Source organism: Podarcis cretensis (genome assembly GCF_951804945.1).
Source record: "Podarcis cretensis genome assembly, chromosome: 12".
Lineage (NCBI taxonomy): Eukaryota > Metazoa > Chordata > Lepidosauria > Squamata > Lacertidae > Podarcis > Podarcis cretensis.
Window position 1 is genome coordinate 56684747 of NC_137181.1, and position 17030 is coordinate 56701776.

A 17030-nucleotide genomic window follows, 5' to 3' on the forward strand; every position below is an offset into this window, starting at 1 on the left:
TTGTCCTAGACGATAATATAGAATCATAGAATCATAGAGCTGGAAGAGACCACAAGGGCCATCGAGTCCAACCCCCTGCCAAGCAGGAAACACCATCAGAGCACTCCTGACATATGGTTGTCAAGCCTCTGCTTAAAGACCTCCAAAGAAGGAGACTCCACCACACTCCTTGGCAGCAAATTCCACTGTCGAACAGCTCTTACTGTCAGGAAGTTCTTCCTAATGTTTAGGTGGAATCTAATATGATTTTATATATTTTTTATCTTAGCAACAGAAGAACCTTGAAGGATATGTGGGGTTTGCAAATCTCCCCAATCAAGTTTATAGAAAATCAGTGAAGAGAGGCTTTGAATTCACGCTCATGGTTGTAGGTAAGTTGTACTTTAGTATGTGTCAAATGGTGACTGCCTTCTTTATTAAAAAATAATAGATAATAAGTTGATTTACATATTAACAAATTGCCTGTGTCATATTTTAAATTCCACATTCATTGCTTTGAGTACGCAAAGAAAGAAAGTTTAAATGTGGTTACAGTGTGTATTGCAAGGTTTGAAAATGCTTGCCCTGCTCTTAGCAAGTGGCACGAGGCACTTCAGGTTGTGATGATTTCAAGGTTTAGATTTTTGCGGAAGGGAGAAGTTGAGTTGAAAAGCTTTGAGCAGACATTTACTTGAATCTTTATAATGTTTGTTTGTTTGTTTGTTTGTTTGTTTATTGCCTGCTCTTAACCCTAAGGTCTCATTAAAACATAATATTAAAAAGAGCTTATGATCATAAAATTAAGATGGGTTCTGTAAATCTACACCTCAAATATCAAAGGCCTGGGTAAAGAGGTACATCTTTAGCATTCTGTGGAAGCTGTACAATGAAGGTGCCAGGTGCTCTGTGGTGAGGGGAGTTCCACAGCTTAGTGGCTGTCACTAAGAATGCCCTCTCCCAGGCCGCTGCCAAGCCTCTGAGGGTGGAGGAACTACCAAGAAGAAGTCCCCTGCTGGTCCCAGTTTTCAAGAGGTTCTGAAGGGAAGGAGGTGGTCTTTCTCATATTTGGAGCCTGAGTTGTTTAGGGGTTTAAACACCAACATGAACACTTCAATTGGGCCTGAAAATGATGTGGCAAGCAGTGCAGTTGTTTTAAACCAGGGGTTCTATGAGATATTAGAGGGACCCCGGGAAATATTCTGGCTTCCAAGTTGTCTTCAAGGGCATCCCAACATAGAGCACATTGCAGTAATCCAATCTGGAAGCTATCAGAGCATGCAAAGGAAGGGAAAACATTGTTTCATTCTGGCTTGGTTCATGTGTCACACTAAGCCAAACCAGTTTGTGGCAAATCTAGAAAGAGCTTAACCACAAGGCTGGGTTTGGATAAAGGTTGGCTTAGCTCAGCATGGGGTGGCAGCAGAAAGAACAAAGAAGGAACCAAGTGGTTGCAAGCTCCTCTCTGGGAACCCACATGCTTGTGTAGCACCACTAAGCTATGAGAATCTTTTCAGCTCCAAATGCCCTGCCCATGTATTGGCAACTACATTACTGTAACGTGATTGAGAGGTGGGCAGCCCCGCCCACCTCTCAAAATTGCTTATGTGGGGTTTCCACATACCTGACAACTAGCTTCAAAGCCCTTTGCTGTTTGCAGAGGTATTTAAAGCAGCCCCCACCCCCTTAGAGTCTCTGGAGGCTGAAACAGGAGCATGGGGGCTATTATATTAAAGCCTTTTGCAAAAGCACTCTTTAAAGCAGATTTGCACTTCTCTTTTAAGCAGAGTGGGTGCTTGAGACGAGGTGTTACCCATTCACTCATTTAAAGGAGAAGTGCAGGGCTGCTTCTAATTTCACTTTTGATGGGTGGGGGTTAAATCCTGTTGCCTTGGCTGCACAATCCTGTTCTTGATGGGCAGCTGAATGTGGTTTGGGGGAAACGGCCTTATGGGCTGAAGTGGACCCACTGGTGATTTGCTGACCACAGGTTCCCCACCCATATACTAGGCCATAATTTGGCTTAGCAGGACATGTGAACCAGGCCAATAATGTCTCTGTATTCACTTCAAGTATACAGTATTACAATTTATATGGGCGGTGTAGGCTGTCACTTACTACTTGACAGCAGGCATTCAATGCCGTAGAGGGTATTAAAACCTCAAAATGACATGGCTGAATGTTGTTTCATGAACAAACATCATGGAGGACTTCCTCAAGTGCTTTTCATCAGGGCATTGCAATGGACAACCCCGTTTTTCCAAAGTGGTGAATAAATGGCAAAATTGCAACCTTTCATTGCACATAATCTTGCTATGAATTTCAGTTACAAGAGTTTGGTGTTAGAACTACTTTAAATCCACTTTTCTTCTGCTTGTGAATAAGTTCCCTGATCTGACTGGCTGTTGTCCATGCATAAAAGATGCATGAAATGTTGATTGTAGGTTTGCCAAGAATTTCTTCATCTGTGCCAGTTGTCCTGCGCTCATTAATAGTTGCCTAGATGGCTGCATTTAGTTTCCGTAAAAATTGCTAATTTATATTCATTCAGAAGCTGGAGTAGTTTTACTTGGATCACTTACTTCAGGCTTTTCTGGTTAGGGGTGTGAACTTCCTGCATTTCAGTTTCTCAAACTAGAGCAGAGAAAGGATTGTGATGGAGGCAAAGGTCAGCTAAAATGTCTGTGTGCAAAAGAACTGTTGTGGAGCCAAATAACTTGTTCAGATGTTTTTATCTAGAAAAGCTGCATCTTATCACTCTATGTAGTTGTCGAACTGCATTCTTCAGTTTGTTAATAAATGTACTTCCAGTTATTTGAAATATATAACATTGGTGGCTTTTTAACATTGATTTTAAACATCAGAGCTGGTCAGTTCCATACATTGTTTGGTGCCTTAGCTAAATTATTTCTTTAGCATCACTTTTTTATTGAGCAGTTTAGGCTCTCTTGTGCACATAGTACGTTGTGGCATAAGCTTATCTAATAGTGTACATTTTTAAAAGTTTAATGCTGTGGTTCTCAGTTTTGGGATGGGCACTTCTTGCATTGTTTCAGATATTCCAAGGAAGGATTGGATCCTGATTCAAATGGATTATATTCCTCTTGTTTCCTGCCCTCACTTTCTCAAACACTTGGCTGAATTGGAACACCCATTACTGGGAACACTGGATTAGTAGGGATAACTGTTCTCACTACCCATCATCCCAGTATATCTTAAGAAATGCTCTTGCTTTGTTCTAATGGGGTTGGGTTTTTTAGCTGACCTAGAGGAATGCACTGGAAGTTACTGATACGAGAATGGAACTGATGTCGGTAGATGAATGATGGTGTTTCTTGGGAGCTGTCTGATGAGAAGATGTAGGCATAATATATTAGTAAATCATTTGCTGCCTCTACTTATGCAAAGTGCCATGCAGAGCCACATTCCCCATGTAATTCATGACTTGCTGAGTCTGGGATCTCTCTGCCTTTTGGTTACTCACCTCACAATGATGTGTGAAATTGCCTCCCCCCCCCCCAAAAAAAACCCCCTGCTCTTGTTTAAACTCTGTAGTCAGAAGTTTTCAGTGTGATATATGGGTCTGTCTTGTCTACTTTGAATTGATTTAAGCTGATATTGTCACTCAAACTCGAGGAATGGAGACTTGCAAATGAATGCAAGCAGAACTAGTTCCCAACCTGGCTATTGAAAACCATTGGGGAATATAGGCAACTCCCCACTCACACACAAATGTGCACATGTGCCATTTTTGTCTCTGAAAGTGGGTAGGAACCCCCAATGGGGTGGAACGGGGGAATCCCCACTCCCATGCATCCTGGTGACATTCACAGTGGTTGGGAATGGAACCCCAGTATAAGTGGCTATTCCCCTGTAATTAGATTTTTTTAAATAGTGTTTTCTTTAGAGATGTCAGGATGTTAAAATTGCCTCAGACAGGTGGTTATTGTGCCTCTGCCTTAAAAGAAAATCACAGTATTTCATACTATTGTTCATATAGAAATGAAACTTGGCCAAGCAATACATTATTTGTGGGAATGTCCTTGAGTGCTTCCTACTTATTATTAGACAGTTTCTTAGGTAAAGGTAAAGGGACCCCTGACCATTAGGTCCAGTTGTGGCCGACTCTGGGGTTGCGGCGCTCATCTTGCTTTATTGGCCGAGGGAGCCAGCATACAGCTTCCAGGTCATGTGGCCAGCATGACTAAGCCGCTTCTGGTGAACCAGAGCAGCACATGGAAACGCCGTTTTCCTTCCTGCCGGAGTGATACCTATTTATCTACTTGCACTGGTGTGCTTTCGAACTGCTAGGTTGGCAGGAGCAGGGACCGAGCAACGGGAGCTCACCGAACTGCCGACCTTCTGATCGGCAAGTCCTAGGCTCTGTGTTTTAACCCACTGCGCCACTCGCGTTTCTTAGATGGTGATAATTTAGTGAGCTTTCACTTTTCACATGTTCCTGTGATTCTCTTGTTTGTGGAAGTCTGCAGGATTATGCCCTGTTCTGCTCCTTTCTACCCCATCCCTTCTTCAGGGTTTGCTGCGAGGAAGAATGGTGCAGGTTTTCTAGTGGAGTAGCTGGAATTATACATGATGGGAGGACAAATCTGTGGGATGGTTGTAAAGCAACATTAAAGTCATTAATACAACTTGAGATTCATGGGGAATGACAATTTTCTGAAGTAAACCTATTTCAGCTAAGTTAATGGTTTCCTTGTGGTGTGCAAGTGTTCCCTCATTCTAAAACTGTGAGATAGTTATGTTTCATTGTTGTAACTGGCAGCCAATTGAATTGCTATTCTTGTTTTAAGAAACAAACAAAACATTCATCACTTTACCAAATGCAATGGAGAGAAATTAGATGCTTGGCTCTTATTTATTTCATTAAAATATATACACCACTTGATTGTAAAAAAAAAACCACTCAAAGCGGTTTACAAAAAGATAAAACAATAAAACTGAGAAACATTCACAGTCCTACTTTAAAACATACAAAAGTTAAAATACTAAAACAAATTAAAATTGCCTCAACTTTCTAAGCATCTGGGTAGGTTTCTCTAAACAAGAATGTTTTTAGCAGGTACTGGAGAGTACAGTGAAGGTGCTTTCTTGATCTCAAGAGGCAGGGAGTTCCAAGGTGCAGGTGCTGCCACAATTTCACAATTTAATTCTTACAAATGTGGAAACAGTTGAGTTGGTATGTGGGGTAGGGTGATCTTGTAGGTAAACTGGTCCCAAGTTGTTAAGGGTTTTATTTGCTAATGCTAACAATTTTAATGTGGCAACCAGTCTTGATCTCTGAACAAAGGTGTTATACACTGACGAGGCCTCGCTCCTGTCCTCACGTCATAGTACTGTTAACCAGTTGTATGTTATATAAAGCATATGCAGCAAATGTGATAAACAGTTCAGTACTATAACCTGTGCAAAATTTCGGATTTTGTGACTGCAAACGGTCCAGTCATGCAATAGACACCCAAAAGCAGAGCTGAAATCTAGTTTGATAGAACTCACTCAAATACAGGGAGCAACCATTTTAGGCGTGTCCAATTGACATGTGGATCCTTTTGGACCTGGAATAAGGCAGAATGTGGGGCAGAATGTGCTTATACGTGCTCTACCAATGTGCAGGGGCTGGGAATGGCACCACTGTGTGAAATGATCACTGCCTGTACTGTCTCAAATACAGCTGCACTCTTTCAGCTATATATTGTAAGTCTAACTTCATATGGTTTGCTTTCTAGTAAGTTTCAATCCAAATTCTAATTAATTCTTAAGATGTTCTTTAAAAAAGGTGGCTAATCTAATACAAGTGTACATTTTTTCTCTAACAGGCAGTGGGAAATTATATAGTGTCCACAAAAGCATAGGTTTGTTCAAAGAGTAATTCTGTAATTGCAGTGCAAGTCATCTTGCTCCATAATTAAAGAAATTTACCAATCTAAAAACAAACTATGTTAACCAGTGTATATATAACACTTAAAACCTACATTGAATTTTTATATAGCAGCAACTGTGTTTACACTGGCCAACAAATTACAAGTGTGAACTGCTTTTGAGGATTTGCACTTGTAGCTTAAAAATGTATTTTTTTAGGTGCAGACACACTGTTAAGGTATGGTTGCTATTCTACATGATTTGTAGAAAATCAAATCAACCTGTCTAACCAGTTTAGTAGAACAGTTCCAGTGAGCAGCAGCAGAAGAGACTACTGAAAAAATCATAGCTTTCCCCAGATGGAAAAAATTCTGGGAATAACCTGGATCATAATTGAAATTAGTATATTGTTGGAAGGCATTCATGAATAGGTTGCTTGAAGGGACGGAATGGGTATCTTTACAGCTGGAAAAGTGTTTCAGGCTTTGACACTGATCTTTTGGCTACTTATATGCAATCATATCCCAAGCAATCAGACTGCATCCAGTAGGCAAGTAAACATGAATTTAAATGACAGTAGCTGGCCTTAATGTTGCTAGTTTAAGGTATGATGCCTAGAATATTAGTAAACTTTTTCTATGAGGCTTGCATTGGATAACTTGAAACTTTACTTTCTCAAACAAGGCTTTCTGCTGACTCAGCAGATTTAGGCAGCTCGCAGTACGTAGGAAAGCCAAAAAGATGTTTGTAGAATTGCTACATAAATAGTGCTGACTGGTGCATATCTAACTCAGATGCCAAAAAGAACGTTGTTTTTGTTTTCATTCCCTTACTATAGCCTAGCAAGAGACGCGGGTGGCACTGTGGTCTAAACCACAGAGCCGATCAGAAGGTCGGCAGTTCGAATCCCCGCGACGGGGTGAGCTCCCATTGTTTGATCCCAGCTCCTGCCCACCTAGCAGTTCAAGTGCAAGTACAGTAGATAAATAGGTACCGCTCCGGTGGGAAGGTGAACAGCATTTCCATGTGCTGCTCTGGTTCACCAGAAGCAGCTTAGTCATGCTGGCCACATGACCCGGAAGCTGTCTATGGACAAACGCCGGCTCCCTCGCCTTTAGAGCGTGATGAACGCCGCAACCCTAGAGTCGTCCGCGACTGGACCTAACAGTCAGGGGTACCTTTACCTTTATAGCCTAGCAAACTGTGCATGGTAGGTAACCTGGTTGCCAAAGCAGTTGAGGCTCCATGGGCCTGTGACTTTAACTTCTCTCCAGTGATTCATCTGAGGCTTTAAGTTTTATATCTGAAAACCGCTACCTCTGTGATCAAAGCCACAAAAGGATGACTTGTAGAGAAATTGGCCAGTCCAAATGTCAAGTTAGTGGCTTCTTCAGGTCAGTGCAGATTGCTGTTTGCCCCAACTTCTAATGACTTAAAAGAATCTAGGGCAGGAAGCCTACACTTCTCAACAAGATGCATTGTTTCTTTCTGACTTAATATGACTTCTTTCTTTACCTAATATGCTAACACCTGGCAGTATATCTCCATCTCAATCAGTATGACCCGCTTCTTTGCTAGGAGTGCTGAATGCAAAGGACTACCCCATTCCAGTGGCCCAGTAAGCAGGCTTGGAGTTTGCACACATTCACACTTTTTATTAGAAATGCAACATATTTTAGAGAAGAGATATATTGTTCCTAACCTTGAGGCTTTGTTCTTACTGGCACACAAAATACTGGTTCTGCTACGCTTCTACTGTGTATTTAAATCAGGAGCCACCTGATTTTTGAGCCCACAGACATATTTATAAACCGGAAAAATATTGTGGGCACCAAATGTGTTCTCCCTTCCCCAGCTGTAACCTCCCTGTAATCACCCTTCAACATCAAAATCAGGCTAGAAAAATGCCGTCTATTGGTTATAGCTTGGTAACAATAGGCAAGAAAGAATTGCATGCATATGAGAGGGGCAGCTAGAGGAAGAGAGACAGAGGCTCCATCCCTGTCCCTGCTGTGTCCCAAGTTGAGAAAAGTATGCTGCAGGAGGGATGGGGCTTTTAACATTTTTGCATGCTGGGAACTTTTATTGACGAGTCATCCTCTTCCTGTTGGTTGGAATTTTAAGACTAGGGGGATCTGGAATTAGATTTTCAGATGACGTCTGGAACGCATGGATCTTGTTAAAGATAAAATTCAAAAATCTCCCTTCCCCTTGCTTCAAAAGATGAGAAAGAAGCAAGAGTAAATCAGTTATTCACCAAGGCATGCGCCATAGATGCTATAGCAACTGCCCTAGCTTGAGAGGCTGAGGTAGTTCATAAAATTTACTATTGTAAACATGCAGGAAGTTGGGCAAATTGCTTGGGGGGTGGGAGGGACCAATTATCACTGCTAATCAGAGCCAGTAGGGATTCTACATTATAAACAAAGGGAAAGTGAGCAGGAAAGTCTGTTACCACATCATTATCAGTATCATCGTGGAATTGGATATTGCAACTGGCTAACAGGAAATAAACATGGGCCTCAAAACTAGAGGACCTCTGTATATATAGAAACAATAAGGCTGCAGTCCCAATCCCACTTATATGGGAGTAAGGCCCATTGAATTCAATAGGACTTTTGAGCATATATGGTTAGGGATGCACTGCAATGTATTAGCTAGCTGCAATAAAGCCTTTTTAGTACAGAAATGTCTCATGTTTGGAAAGGTTGTTATAGTCTTATTGGTTGTTTTGTTTTTAAATGTTAACACAATGTTTCCCTCTCAGCTACATCAAGCTGGATGTTGCCTTCAACTGTTTTCCACTGCATTCAAATTTATTTTCTGTGCGCTGTTTATAGGCCAGTCAGTAAGCATTTATGTGATAATTCTAACTACATGATTATTCTAATTGAATTAATATTAATAATTTTTCTTAAATAGGTGAATCTGGATTGGGGAAATCAACACTAATCAACTCGTTATTCCTGACAGACCTGTATTCTCCAGAGTATCCAGGACCTTCACATAGAATTAAAAAGACTGTGCAGGTTTGCATGGGAAAAAAATGTATTTTTATTCTAATACAGTGGTACCTCCGTTTTTGAACATAATCCGTTCTGGAAGACAGTTTGAGTTCTGAATTGATCGAAAACCGAAAACTCAGCTAGGCCTCAGGATCTTGCACTCAGCGGAAACCGCGTGGCATGTTCAACTTCCAAGGCATGTTTGAAAACTGAAGTATTATTACTTCCAGGTTTACGGCGTTCGAAAACCAAAATGTTCGTCAACGGAGACGTTTGAAAACCGAGGTACCACCGTATATGTTGGTCTGCAAATGGAGGCTACTAGTAGCATGTTGATCTCTCGCATATAAATGAAAATGTATATGCATATATATTACTGCAATTGCATCTTAGCTGTGAAGTAATTGTTCAACATATCTGAAGAGTACCTTCTGGCTACATTAATCAATCATTTGTGATTACTGGTGGCTTAGACTGCAATCCTAATGCTGCTTACCTTTGAGTAACACCCATTGAATTCAGTAGGACTGTCTTCTGAATAGATGTTGCCAGAATTGTGTTGTTAGCTGATAGGAAATTGTGCTTTTAAAATGTCTTCAATTTTCATTTCTTTAATGTAATCTGTATACCACATAAGTGGTTTATGAATAATATAAAATTTACATTAAAATTGGCAATAAAATGATAGTTGGGGGGTTCACAGTTTGTGGGACAAGAAGAAGATTGTCTCCTGCAGATTGTAATATCCTTATTGGCTCAAGGGAAGGAGGTACTTCTGCAGATATTTGGAAAATTCTGTTTACTTTTCAACACTTGACAGTTAATCTATCAACTATACATTCTATTTAGTCTTTCCTCATTTGCATTACCCTTGATGCTGCTATGAAATATTTTATAATATTTTATAATAAGGAAATGGGGATGGGGGAATGTGGGATGCAACATATTGTTATGTGTATTTGAAAAAGCTGGTAAGTCTAAACATTAGAAAGGCTGTATGTTGATCATGCTTGCTTTTGAAAGAAAACAAGTCCCGATTCTTTCTGTTGCTGCTTCATTAATTCCCAGGCAATAAGTAGATATTAAATTTAAGAAGAGAAACATTTTGAAGTACATTTGAAACTGCATGAAGTATTTTTTTAAGCTGATGCAACTTACATAAAAAATAAGCCTTTATTCTTCACTGTAAATTGGTTTTTGAATTCCTCTGGGTTTTAAGACTATTCAAATTCCTGGATGTGTTTAGAACTGACTTCATAGCAGGGAACTGAACATGAACCTATTCATATCCTGTGAAAAAGACACTTGAAACTTATTTTTGAAAGGGGGGGTCACCAGAGAACATGTCATCCTTTAGGAAATGGGTGATCAAGCAAGAGAGCTTTAATATTCCACAGTCTGGCATAATATTGTTAACATGAACTTGATCTGTGTGACCTGCTTAAGTGCGGTGCATGGGAAAATAGCCATTTGGAATGGAATTGCTAAGGAAAGTTTTACATTCCAGGATTGGAGCTAATTTATTTTCCCTGAACCCTTTGAGAATACTTCTAAAACTAGATAGGATTCATTCAAGCTCTTAAAAGAGATTGACACTAGTTTACAGCTGTTTTCTGGATTCTTTCCAGTTGAGGCTGTTTTCTGAGAATTTGACCATGTATGGATACACACATTCCTTAAAATTAGTAAAGAAAAAAAATAAACTTACTATGAGGAATGAAATGGTGATGAACTCCAGTTTGAACATTAAATTGGATATTGTGTTTAGGATAATGACTAATATTTCAGAAGCACAATTCCTAATTTTGAAATCATCTAATTGATCTTATAAAAATGAATAGAGAAATCTCTGTAAATTCCGTAGGAGGGAAGTTGGGCTTCGCCTATTGACAAGCTTTCCTTCCAATCCAGGGATAAAACATTGTGGGGAGCTTCTTGAGACAGCTCTTGCTTTTCAGTTCATGGGCAGAAAACTTCACACTCTCCAGTCACTTGAGGGAAGATATGGTGAAGTCTTAAAACCATTATTCTCCCCACACACCCACTGGCTTTACTCTTTTGTTAGTTCTTTAAAGAGAAGATTTGAAAGGGCTTGGTCAATTTGTTTGGGTGCCTTCCCAATGAATCAGTTTCATCCTTCATATTGTAATTTTTAAAATAAGAAAATGTGTACTTCCTGTGCTTTATCTTAGTGTTTCATCCTCTTTCTCCAGTCATGTCTGTGTTCTGTTATCTGTGCCTTAGTGGCTACTTCTTTTGGGTATTGTGTATTGTGTAATTCTTGTGTGAGTACACCAAGCATTGCACACACGCACAGAGCCAGTGCAGCAACACACATTACATAGCACAGAGAACGAGGCATCTTCATAGCAGCCGTGGTGGCAGCAGAGGTGCTGACAGTAGCAGAAGCATGAGTGGTCGGACTGGTTCACGCTTGGTCAGGCTATTCTGTTCTGCTCGTGGTGGTGGGAGGAGGAAGCATGCTCCAACTGTTGGGAAGCTATTTGAAAAGACAATAGGCACTGTCAGGGGTCTTTCCTTTCGGGAGAAGAGGGGAGCAGGGAGCTCAGCCTGCTGCTGGACGTTGACTAAGGAGGATGTATCTGATACCCTCAGTGTGAAGAGCAGGAGCTTCTCTTAGGCTACTGTCCCCCTAAGTAGCCGAGCACTGCAGCCTGTTAGAAGTAGTAGCAGGCACACCCCTCTACCAGCGTCATCAGACACCAGCTCTTGTGCCTCCACTCCTCCTCTGGTTACCCCCAGAATGCTGGGATCTGTCTGTCTCTGCCATGAGCAAGACTGATTGGTGCTTCTTTTTTTAAGTACAGTGGTGCCTCACAAGACGAAATTAATCTGTTCCGCGATTCTCTTCGTCTAGCGGTTTTTTCGTCTTGCGAAGCAAGTCCATTGACGGCTTAGCGGATTAGCGCTATTAGCGGTTTAGCGGCATTTAGCGGATTAGAAAAGGGGGGGGAGGGAAAAAAAACCTGCAGGAACTCGCAAGACATTTTCGTCTTGCAAAGCAAGCCCATAGGAAATTCGTTTTGCGAAGCGCCTCCAAAACGGAAAACTCTTTCGTCTAGCGAGTTTTCCGTCTTGCGAGGCGTTCGTCTTGCGGGGCACCACTGTACAGGAGCAGGCTGCTGGCAATGTAACTTGCTGCATCTTTACTGACTCCTGAGCAAAGAGCCCAACTTAGAGTAAAAACATTAGTGCTGCATTTGGGCAACTTGAGGACCCATTTTTAAATTAAAAATGTTAAAAATGAACATTTGCACCTGTATAAATGCAATATAGCATTCAGAGGCAAAAGGAGGTGATGAGACAATAGAAATAAGACCACACAGATCCAGGAAAGCAAGCATTCCCCCCCCCTTTCATTCCACTCTTTATATTTTACAGCAAAACACAACTAAACCAGTTAGGCAATCTTTGATAAACACCAGCAACAAAGATGCTCTGAAGATGTGCAATTTCACATTCCTTCCTTGGGCCAGTCACCTGAACCTATCTCACGTGTCCATTGTGAAGATATGCAGCCATTTTATATCTCCTTCCATAAGGGGACTTTGAGCTCAGAATCGAGGCCCCCTGCTGGCTGTGGGCCCAGAACATTTTGACGCTCAGTCCATTCCTCTCGGCAGCCATGATTGGTCCATACAGTTTCAAATATACCTTCACAAAACATATCTTGCTCCCTTTTTAAAATAAAAACTGGGAATTTCAGGAAAATGGATCTGAGGCAGTTCCATAAACTGAATTTGCTCTCCCTCCCTCCTTCTGTATTTTTCAACCCAGCAGGAGCTCCATAAAAATGCTTTCCAGTTAACAGAAATAAAAACAAACTCGGAGCTTTAATATTTATTTAGAATAAGTTAATAGGAATGTAGTATACTTGGAAGGTGGTCTCATTCATCAGTTTTTTACTTAAAAGAAGTACCATTTTCATATGTTTAAAATATGATTTTTTCATATATCTATTTTTTAATTCTTTTTTAATTTTCAGGTTGAACAGTCTAAAGTTCTAATTAAAGAAGGTGGCGTTCAGCTGCTACTAACAATAGTTGACACACCTGGATTTGGTGATGCTGTGGATAATAGCAATTGGTAAGCATATTCTAATATTAAGAGTGGTGGCTATTAATTTAGAACACCAATAATTTCATTACAAATGGTTAGGAACACGCCCTTGGTTACTTTAACTATTCTTCTTTAAATACTATCATAAACAGTAAACTCTCACTCTGCTGCCATATGTTGTGCATCAGGACTAGTAACTGCAGATAGCTAACTTTAATTATTTTTTATGAATTACCCCACAGCCTTGTCAATAACCTGAAGGCAGATGTGCTCATTTGCACCGCTGGCTTCTTGTTGCAGCCACCTCTTCTCCTACCTGGCTCTCTTGCCACAGCTGGTTGCTTTTCTTCTATTGCAGCAGCTGGCCCTATATTTGTAGCCAGAGAAATACTGTGCAAGCTCTCCCTCCTGACTTTTAAAGGGCCACTCTTTAAAGCAAGGTGGAAGCCTGTGCCCAATAGTGTTGTACTCCCAACTCCCCTCAAGCCCAATTAGAACTTAAAACCATGGAGAGACCTGGTCTGAACAAAGACATTGGATTCTTATCTCATTATACATGACAAAGCCATTTTTCACCTTCTCACCCCTTGCTTTTTCCTGTAAGACCTATTGCAGTCGTTAAGAGTCGTCAACAGGCTCATCACAGCTATCTGCCAATCACCCCATCCCACCACCCTTCTGAGTAATACCCCTCCCCACCTTCTCACTATATAGAAGGGTCTGGTGACTTCTGTTTCAGTGTATCTGAAGAAGTGTGCATGCACACGAAAGCTCATACCAAGTACTAACTTAGTTGGTCTTTAAGGTGCTACTGGAAGGAATTTTTTTATTTTGTTTAGAATGTTCAATAGTTGGGAATGTTGAGACTTGCAATCTAACAACATCTGTAGGACCATAGGTTTCCCCCAGCCCTACCTTAAAGCCTGGTGGAAATGAGAGAAAATGGTCTTCTGCTGCTGTAAGAACCGCTCTGTATTCTAGCAGTAGCAACTGTAAGAAGGAGAGGGGAAAGACAACACATGAGATGGTGGCAGAAGGAGAAAACATAGAATATAGAGGGCACAGGGAGTACACGTCTCCTTAGGCACTTAGGCTGCAGTTCTAATTCTACTTGGGAGTAAGCCTTATTAATTTCATTAGGACTTCTGCTCTACATGTGGTTGGAGTCGTGAAGTTAGCCATTTACATGGGAGTAAACTGTAGCAAGTTGCTACAGTTGATTTGCAACTTAAGCATATTTAACATGTATGCATTTTGCTTTACGCACATGGCCATTAAAAAAAAAAAGGAAGGTAAAAAATGGGTCAGGTGCCCAAGGAAAAGAACTTTGGCAATCCTAATCACTATTGCACTCACCTTGGGAGAGCGTCCGGAGGTGCAGAGAGAGGGAGTGTTTTGACTAAACGTTATTTTGGCTTTTTGCACTATCCCTGGAATGCTACCCTGCATAACCTGAGAGTTGCCTGTGGTAAACCACCCACCTGGAAAATCATATGGCTGTTATAATAACACTTCCTATTTACTGAAAATAAGTACAAACCAGGTGAATGCAAACACCTTAATGTGAAGTACAGTGGTACCTCAGGTTACATACGCTTCAGGTTATAGACTCCGCTAACCCAGAAATATGACCTTGGGTCAAGAACTTTGCTTCAGAATGAGAACAGAAATCATGTAGCAGCGGCGCGGCGGCAGCAGCAGAAAGCCCCATTAGCTAAAGTGGTGCTTCAGGTTAAGAACAGTTTCAGGTTAAGAACAGACCTCCAGAACAAATTAAGTACTTAACCCAAGGTACCACTGTATTAAAATTAAAAGAATCAGTTATATGTTTGTGATCAGTATATCATCAACAGGTTAATTAATATACAGGTTAGTTAATATTAAGCCAAACAATTTGCTGTGATGCTACTGATGTTACAAGTCAATGATGGTTCTTAAAAATATGTATTTGCATATTCTAGCTGGCAGCCGGTTATTGACTACATTGACAGCAAGTTTGAAGACTATCTTAATGCAGAATCCCGTGTGAACAGACGTCAGATGCCAGACAACAGGGTGCAGTGTTGTTTATACTTCATTGCTCCATCAGGACACGGGTCAGTAGGAAATGTGGCTTGGGATGTGTTTTTCAGTCATTCAGTATCAGCCTCTATGTTAATGATCTGGCTAGATTGCTTAGGAAACTGGATGCATGCCTACCTGCTATAGGAAATAGAAGGGTCCGGATCATCCTGTATGCAGATAATATGGTTATATTATCTCAGAAAAAGCAGATTGATGTGCTAGCTAACATCTGGAACAACTTAGCATTAATTTTACCAAAATTAAAGCCATTGAATTTGTTAGGGCTTCTCTCATGTTTAACTTGGCGATTTCTAATATCCCATTCAACAGTCTACATTGTTTTGCTATTTAGGGGTCCTTTTTACAGCATCATTGGCATGCTATTATCTTTAAAGCAAGACGTCTTATAGGAGCCATCCTTATACCTTCCAGATGATGTTAAACTCCTACACCCATTAGATGGGAGTTGTAGTCCAACAACATCTGGAAGGCACCAGGCTTGCTATAAGGGTTGCATTATTTTTTTCAGCACAGATGTAATGGTTGTTCAAGGGGCCATCACAATAGCACTAGGTTCAGCTTTCCTTGTTTGCCTTGGTATTGTTAACACCAAATGCTCAAATCATTGTAGTTTTTAATTTTAGCACTTGCAGCTTAAAGTAATAGCTTCTGATACAAAATCTAAAATATACTGTGATCCTGGATAAAGTTGCTGGCATGGAGCTGACCTAGGTCACTGGTTCTTGAACACATTCCTAGGCCATAGTGCCTGCCAGGCTTCGTTTCTCAGCTCCATGTGGATTCAGCTTCATTCAGTTTCTTTCATCCAGTCCCTATACTAGGTAGAGCCAGATACAGGGACAGTGAGGCTTGCAGCATCAACCTCAAAAAGGCAAGAGCTGGATGATAGAAAACAAGTAGCTCACTGAAAGCTACCTTTTTTGAAGCCTATTAATTTTTATTTAATAGATGCTTACTAAAAAAGGTTACTAAATAATGGCTTAATCAACTGCATAATATAAAATAATTGTCTAAAATTAATCTGCTTTCTTAACCTTATGCTGATGATGTGGTTAGATTTAATAAAGAAAATCACTTACTTGTTTTGGCATTTTTATAGATTCTTTTGGTTCCTCTTTGAATTATGTTGTATTATTTCTCCAGTTAAATGGGGACTTCCCTTCTGAATAGTACACACCTCCTTAGAAATTTGCATCAGTCTCAGAATTTGAACAAGCTTTGCTTCCTTTATCCAAATTGACTTGATGGGGACAGTGTCAGTTTTCCTGACCTTACTACTGTGATTGTGAATTGTACTCAGTCCCATGTTACTACTTAATCAGTTGGGTGACACAGGAAACATCCAAGTCAGAAATGTAGTATCAGTATTATATAATGCTCTACATTCAAAGCTAGTTTTCAGTGTTAAACTCTGATAAGTTTGCAGATGTAATGCTTGAAAAAATGCTTGGCTTACTCCTCTGTGACACATATTATTGCAGCTATTAAATAGGAAAATGAAATTCTGATAATTCATTACTTTTGTTGTGTATATATGGTTATACAAATTTTTGCAGACTTTCTTAACTGACAGACATATTTTGCTGAATCACAATACTTTTTTTTAAAGACTCAAGCCTTTGGATATCGAGTTTATGAAGCGCCTGCATGAAAAAGTGAATATCATTCCACTTATTGCCAAAGCAGACACACTTACACCTGAAGAATGTCAGCAGTTTAAAAAACAGGTGAAAAGAGACTTTTACTATGAAAAAACTGAACTAATATTAAATAGGGGTGGGTGGGTGTACATACTATGTTTAACAGTGTGATTTAAGAATTTAATCCTCAAAGTGATGTCTAGCATCTCAGCAAGATTATGTATTTTGGAAGTGGTAAGCTAACTTTTTCCCAGATGTAAAAAAAAACCATGAATACAGCTCCTGACCATGGAAATGTGTTCACTGATCTGAACAATGAAAATGATAGTTCTTTCCATTTTTGTTAAAAGCGAATGTTCTTAATTAG

The 17030-nt window shown here is 40.2% G+C and overlaps 1 protein-coding gene across 2 annotated transcripts in view; it reads left to right on the forward strand.

The window, feature by feature from the left end:
• The first annotated feature begins 269 nt into the window (after positions 1-269).
• The window catches only part of SEPTIN7 (septin 7), a 40026-nt gene continuing 23265 nt past the window's right edge, over positions 270-17030 (forward strand). For both annotated transcript variants that reach the window (XM_079947626.1, XM_079947627.1), the window contains exons 1-5: positions 270-371; positions 8776-8882; positions 12865-12965; positions 14900-15034; positions 16633-16750. In XM_079947626.1, the coding sequence (XP_079803752.1) occupies positions 362-371; positions 8776-8882; positions 12865-12965; positions 14900-15034; positions 16633-16750 (471 nt within the window). In that variant the 5' untranslated portion in view covers positions 270-361. The remainder of the gene's footprint in view (positions 372-8775; positions 8883-12864; positions 12966-14899; positions 15035-16632; positions 16751-17030) is intronic.